A 7,419-nucleotide genomic window follows, 5' to 3' on the forward strand; every position below is an offset into this window, starting at 1 on the left:
GAGGCTTTAATTCTGAATTCCCATCCTTGTGATGTTACTTCTGTATCAGTATCCCTTACACATACCTAAAGTCTAGCTAACAACTGTCAGTTAAAAGTTAGACCAGCTCACAGCTTGTTTCAACAGACAGCTGCTATGCATGTGGTGCTCAACAGGAGTGCAGACATCAGGCAGTAACTCATCACAACTCTCAGTCTGGGAAGAAGCAGATGTGAGGAAATCCTGCCTCGTAGGATCCACAAAATACAGTGGGCCACAGTCTGTGCCTGCTTCCATAGCGGTCAGAGCATCATAGAATAACTCTGGTTGGATGGGACCTCAGTAAGTCCTGCTCAGAACAGGGTCAGCTATGTGATCAAACCAGGTTGCTGAGGGCTTCATCCAGTCAGGTCTTGAAAACCTCCAAGGATGGAGGTTGCACAGCTTCACTGGGCCTCTGCTGGGCTGTCCTTGTGGGGGAAAAGGTTTCTACTTATATTCAGTCTGAACTGCTCCCCCCGTCCTGTTTCAACATACACCTACTATCTCTCAACCTCCTGCATTCCACCAATGTCAACACTCTGGCTCCGCTTTCTTGATAACATCCTCACAGTTGCTGAGGGGCTGCTGTTGGATCCTGCACCCCAGAAGGCTGAGTAAGTCCAGCTTACTTGGCCTTCTCTCAAGAACTGCTCCAGCCCTTGACCATCTTGATGGTCCGCTGCTAAACTTGCTCCTTTTCATCTACATTTTTCTTGTATCGGAGGAAGAGAAGGAGGGCAAAAACTGGATGCAGTATTTAAATGCATTTAACAAAGCACTGAACAGAAGGCAACAGTCCTTTCCTCAACCTTCTGGCTGCACTACTGCTTACAAAGCCCTTGTTGTTGGTCCTTTTGACCCACTTTGCTGCCAGGACATACTGCCAGCTTATGCTCTGGTCGCTGTCTTCTGCTGTCCCCTCCATCTCCACAGAGTTGCTCACCAGTTGTAAGCCCCCAGCCTGTATTGTTGCCAGGGGCTCTGTCTTGCCAGGGACACTAGCAGGAGGTTGTCCTTAAACATGTCAGCTTTCCTGAACTCCTTTATCCTCCAGAGCTGCCTCCTATGGCATCTCACCTACCAGTTCCCTGAATAAGACAAAATCTGCTCTCCCAGTGTCCAGGGTCTGCACTGTGCTACCTGCTTTCCTCAGTCCTCTCAGGACCATGATCTTCCCACCACAACCAAGACTGCCTTTGATATTACATCCCCAAATCAGTTCTTCCCTATTTGTGAGTAACAAATCCCACTGCACATGAGCCTTGGATGGCCCACCCTGTACCTACCTGTATCAAACAGTTATTCCTCACATTTTCCAGAAATGTACTCAATTGCTTATGTCCTGCTTTATGGCCCTTCCAGCAGATGTTAGAGAGACTGAAATCTCATGAGAACCAGAGTCAGTAATCCCAAGGCTTTCTTCAGTTGTTTAAAAGCTTCATGTACTTCATCACCCTGATCAGTGGTCTCCAGCAGACTCCCACCACAGTGTCATGCTTTGTGGCCTCTCCTCTGACCTTAGCCCACAAGCTACTCCTTCACATCATGGGCAGTCCTTCTCCTTGTCTTCCCTACCTGTCTTTCCTGAAGAGCTTGTATCTGTCCATTACAGATTTCCAGTTGCATGAGCTGTCCTACCATGTCTCAGTTACTCCCATGATGTTGCAGTTTTGTGACCAGAAACAGCTCTTGTTCTTCCTACTTGTTTCTCAGGCTGTGTACCTGTGTTACTTGTGCATGTACAGGCCTCCAAACTCTGCAGAAGAGTTTCTGCTGCAGGAACTCCAGCACGTTGTCACGCATAAAAGCTTCTGCAAGGACCAAATATGTTCTAGACTTGTTTACTTAAGATCTGCTGTGACAGCAAAATGCTCCTATTGTGCTGCTATACTAGGAACAATTTTTTAGGATGGAGGAATGTGATGTATTGTTTTGTTTGGAGAAAACACAGAGGTTTCTCATTTTCTGTTTTTTGGTTTGGTGGTTTGTTTTTTAAAAACAGAGTAAAAATGCTCTGCGATAGTTTAGAGAATTCCTTGTGCTCTAAATTATTGGAGAAAGAAGTTCATTGTTTAGAACCTGATCAGTATCACATTTAGCAATTCAACAAAGCTAGGAATTAATCTTTTCCACATGACTTAAACTCCAGCTACACAATTCTTGCTTTTTGAGCTGACCTGCCCTCATTTACTTCACTTCACTAGGCAGTCCCCTATACAACAGATTTTTCTCTTCCATTCTCTGACCAAAATCATTGCTCTCTTTCTCCTCATTGTTTTTTTGTACACTTTTCCCACAACGGTATCTAGGTGAAAACCAATAGCTAGACAACGTCAAGAGAATGCTTAATCCCTTAGGTATGATTATTATACATAAAGATATCACAAACAAATCAGTCAGATACTGCCTTCCCATTTTGGTCATCTCATGTTAAAAAAAAAAAGAGTTCTATAACAAAACTACAAACTAGTCATCAATTCAGATCTCATTATTAATGATGTTGCAAGCTAATATATGAGAGAGTAAAAAGACTAGTGATTAAAGGACTTGGTTTACCACCAATTCTTTGTGGAGTTCCAATGAAAAATTTATTTTTGTTAAGTAAGAAAACACCTTATACATTGAGATATAATTGAAAAAAGTTACCAAGGATTTCAAATGCTACAAGGATTAAAATTTTTTAATTTCATAGACTAGAAACCACTGTTTACTATGCAGTATTATTCTCACACACATAACGATATCTTCATGTCATTCAACTCTCATAATATCACTAGAAAAATACCCCCAAAAAACACTTATAAAACAAAATCTCAGCCTCCTCCTCTGAACAGTTACCTTTCGTGTAGTTCAATGAGTACTTACAGCCTACATACAGGAAACCTGGGAATTTACTTGGTTTCCCCTGTGTAGAGTTTCCCAAGCAAAGCAAGGAAAAGCAACTTTTAAGAGCCAAAAGTGGTATTGCCTCTACAAAAATAACAGCAGGGCATAAACTAAAATCTAACTGGTGGGGGCAAGGAGGGAATGGCATAGTACTGAGTAGGTGGGGTTTCATTCAAAACAAAAGAAAGCACTTTTGATTCCTCTACATGCATGAGAAAGCTTAGCAAAAAATTCACAGGAGAGCTTAGGCTTTTTTGTGTCTTTACGCTACAGTAAAAATCTTTAAGTTGCACTTAGAATATCTTTTACACATCAGGACAGAAATATTCTCCTGTAGTGCAAAGTTAATTTAGTGAGCTTTGCTCTGTGTAGTCCTAGATTTGAATTCATTAACAGTAAGAAATTAAAGTGTTAATTTGTATTGTGCCATGACTTTCTACCATGATTTTGCTTCTTATCGCTCTAAATAACACTACATATAGAGTATACAAGGTTGTTCTAATTTTTTTTAATTATTTGAAGACAATGTACTTATATGATGCACTAATCACACTTAAGCCTGTCTCATCACAATAAAGTCTTTAGCAAGCTTCAAAGTATGTGAATTCAGCCAATTTCCTATAAAGAGAACCACCTGTTCATCAAGGAATGTCACTGTCTAGAAAAATCAAATAAAAAAGGTTATATATGAAGTGTTCTAATCCATACTGTGGAATGAATGATCAGCCACAAATATTGCTGCATTCTTAGTTGTCAGTTTCAAAATGTGTATCTTTTTCCAGGTTGCCTTGTACATCTGAAAGGACTTTCTTAGTAAATGGTTACTGAAATAGCTTTTTCAAGGTGTACATTTGGGTTGTTGAAAAAAATGGCAAGGAATAAAAGTCTAACCAGAACAGAAAGTACAGAACATAGCACTTCAACAAAAGAAATACATGACATTCTTGCTTTTAATTGTGTTAAGAGCACCCACATAGCTCATGAAAATAAATAATCTGCTATAAATGCTTTGAGACCTGGAACCTCCTCTCTTACCCATTCAGCCATGCTAAAAGCACTTAGCAAGGCCATATGCTAGGCCTGAGCTGTAGATCTGATATATTAAGTGTTTGGAAAGAATTTTGCAAGTTACATTTCAAGGAGCCCTCTCATGATAAAAATGAAGCCTCAACAAACTTCTACCATAAACAGTCTTCACTTGATATAGACGGGTATTTCATTCTGGAGCCATACCAAGACAATATAAACAACTGGCAAGTCCTTCAACATCAAGGCAAACTGACAGCTGAGTTTTTATTATTCTTCCAAAAAGCATTAAGACACAATTTACAAGGCCACAATCCCTTATTTTCAGAGTTATCCCAAGAAGAGTATAAAGAAAAAAATATGCACACAACTTTAAAACATCTTTTAACACTCTCTTATTCTGAAGTAGTCGAGCTGGTTTGGGTGTCCAGCACACAGCAGAGCCACTCTAAAACTGACTGAGCTTTAGCATGCACTAAGGCTTGGGATTTGGAGGGGCCTTTATCAATTTCTGTCATGTTACTTGCCTTCCTATTTTTGCAACAGTCTCCTTCCAACCTACAATCCTCCACAGCAGGTAAGTCAAGGACTGAACAGCTCTCTTTCTTCTCTCCATTCAGAGGAGAGCATATACCTAATTTTTTTTTTGCTTTAAAAAAAAAAAAGAAAAAAAAAGAAAAATGTGTTCTGGAGACTGATAGCACAAAAATCCTGCTCCAAACAATTTAGAGTAACTTTATGACTCCTCCTCATCTACAAGGAACAGGAGAAGCCTTTACAGATTCTGACTCTGTCACCAACACCCGCTGTGTTTTGCTCCACGTCAACCCAAAGACTTACTAGTTCATTTCTGAGCAGTGTCGCACCATCACTGCTAGTAGGGAGGGCGTTCTACGAGAAACAGTTTTGATGACTTCTTAATTGACACCAATTGACTTTGAGTAACAATAGTACCCTATTCCCTCAACACTGTAATCATGGGACACTCCAAAGTACATTCAGAAGCTAGGAAAAGCTCCAAGAGCTTTTGATTCCACATGTTGTTTTGGGATAGATTTACATTTTTAAAAAATTAATGTTTTTGAATCTCTCGTAGCAAATACGTCATATTGCTTGAAGTGGAAGCTTCTATTTTATTAATAAATGTGATGGTTTTCAGAGGAAGATGGGAGAATTGATAGCATCCAAATCCCAGTATTTCACGATAAGACCGTATCTAATGCTTTAAGTTAAGCTATTTCATACTGGTCCTAGCATGACTTAACTTCTCCAGGTATTTCTAGTTACAATTTCTGTCTAAAAGCAAATAAATCAGGCTATACTATTTTCCAAAAATAGCCTGAAAGTAGTTTGCCTAACACTAGACTCCAGACACATCACAGGCTTTACTCAAGATATGGAAAAGACAACTGGCAGTCTTTTCCTCTTCCCTACACTCTCCCTAAGCTCAGAGCAGAGCTATTTTCTTCCATCCCCTTATGACACAAAATTTAGCCCTCCTCTTGCCCCCACTGCGTCTTTTGTACTTGACATAACTACCCACTTTACGCATTTTTAAAAGATGCAGGTTTTCGAACATGGCTGGTATGTCTGCAAACATAGTACAAATCAGATATGATCATGCATTTGTAGTGTTAGAAAGAAATTTACTATGTGGACTATTACTATTGTCAAAAAGAAGAAATATAACACAGGGAGAGTTTCTAAAGAGCAACTTGCAAAAATTTTGTATGCAATCTTGAAAGGGCTTTTTTGTAATTGTCCTAAAAGGAGTTTATTTTTTATGTTAGCCTGAGCATTTGGGCTAGAACTAGAGCTGTTAGACACCTGGGGTCAAGATGCCAAAGACTGTTTGCCATACAAAGCCTGCAGCACCCTACAAATGCTAGCCTGAATTCAAGCTCTTTCCTCAAGTCTGCCTTTCACTCTGCACAGCAGAGAAGCGTATCACGAAGCAAGCCTCCACTTTAATTTCAACATCATTCTCTCAAACTGAAAGCCTTCACGTCATTTGGATTTCCAAAAACTCTGGGGGTGGGAGGAGCCCCTCTGTATAGGGAAAAAAATAAATTGTTTGTACACAAAACTTGTGGTTGCATCTGAGAAACATATGACCCACCACAGACAGAAAATTATGTTTACAAACCTTGTCAAAAGTTGATTTTCTTTGAACAGTTAAGAGCTATCCAGTATTTTATTATATCATCTTTCCTTATGCTATCTTTTTCCTTCCTAGCCACGTTTCCAGGGTCATCTCCAGAGTTCAGTTTACATGTGATCCCACAAAACCTATCTGCACGCTGCTTTGAAAACTAGAATATGCCATCTACTGGCAACTTAATAAATTGGAAGTTCATCCATCACTACTTTAAACATTTTCAATTTACCTGTAACTAATTTAAACGCAAAACTAAGGGACAAACTCCAGCTAAGTCCTTCAGATTGCATTCTAGCATTTAGTATATAAACAAGTTACAGATCATAAGATACCTAACAACAGATCAGAAAGCTACAACTAGTGCTACACTGTAAATTCTGTTCAGCACAACTTTCCAAACCTTAGTCCAACTGGTTTTCCTTCTCTTTCTCTGCTATTTTATTATTTTATGAGAGGGAATAAACAATCCTCTATGCCCTATTTAGCCTGAGATTTCTAGAACAATGAACAGCTGTGTAGTGCCTTCCTAGTAACGTGGAATAACTGCAGTTACCTAACTGAACCTAAAGAAAGAGTTGTTTTACAGATTTTGTGTAGTGGAAGAGTTGAAACATATTTAACTCATGTATTTTAAGAGAATGATATCCACGTTTTAGTAACCATGCTGTTACTGATTCACTTTAATATATACATGTTGCTTAACACTGGAGTAGCCCAGTTGTGCTTCAAGGGACTGTTCAAGGTAAGTTTCCAAAACTGTATTTTTAGGGTCTGGCTACCATAAGGATAGTTTCCACCTCTACAACTTGTTAACATAGACTTCTGAGGAAGTTGTTAGATGCAGAGAATAGGTGCTTTACACATTTGAACTCGCCGTGTTAGACGACCACACCGGGACTGGCGGAGCACCTTTTAACCCTGGGAGGAGAGCAAACCTCAGCAGGGGAAGCCGCAAGCCCAGCTCTCTGCAGACAGCGGGCCGTGGGTGACCTTCCTCCACACCGCCACCAGCGTATGCGTTACCTGAAGCCGTGAGTTCATGAGCATAAACTCCTGCTGAGCCTTCAGGCTGTCGTTCATGGACTTCGAGAAGACGAACCCCATCGTGCCCTGGAGCGCAGAAGAGACGAGGCAGGTGAGGCCGGCGCGGCGGGAAACACGGGCGGCTTTCCGCGGCCTCGCCCACCGCCGGGAGGAGCCTGCCCCGGGGCGGGGGAGGTGGGCAGGTCGGAGGGCCCCGCGGGGGACCGACCGCTCCCGCGGGCCCTCGGCGCCCGCCTCGGCTGCGCGGGCCGCCTCTTCGCGCCCGGCAGGCCTGCGCCACCCGC

The 7,419-nt window shown here is 41.3% G+C and overlaps 1 protein-coding gene across 3 annotated transcripts in view; it reads right to left on the reverse strand.

Annotated features, from left to right (window-relative positions):
- PLGRKT (plasminogen receptor with a C-terminal lysine) overlaps positions 1–7,419 on the reverse strand; it is a 30,200-nt gene that overhangs the window by 22,516 nt on the left and 265 nt on the right. For all 3 annotated transcript variants that reach the window (XR_012042202.1, XM_072859833.1, XM_072859832.1), the window contains exon 2: positions 7,115–7,201. Coding sequence is in view for 2 of the 3 variants with exons in the window: in XM_072859833.1 (XP_072715934.1) it covers positions 7,115–7,195 (81 nt within the window). In the remaining variant the exon portion in view is untranslated. The remainder of the gene's footprint in view (positions 1–7,114; positions 7,202–7,419) is intronic.

The sequence above is a fragment of the Ciconia boyciana genome, chromosome 4, assembly GCF_034638445.1.
Source record: "Ciconia boyciana chromosome 4, ASM3463844v1, whole genome shotgun sequence".
Taxonomy (NCBI): Eukaryota; Metazoa; Chordata; class Aves; order Ciconiiformes; family Ciconiidae; genus Ciconia; species Ciconia boyciana.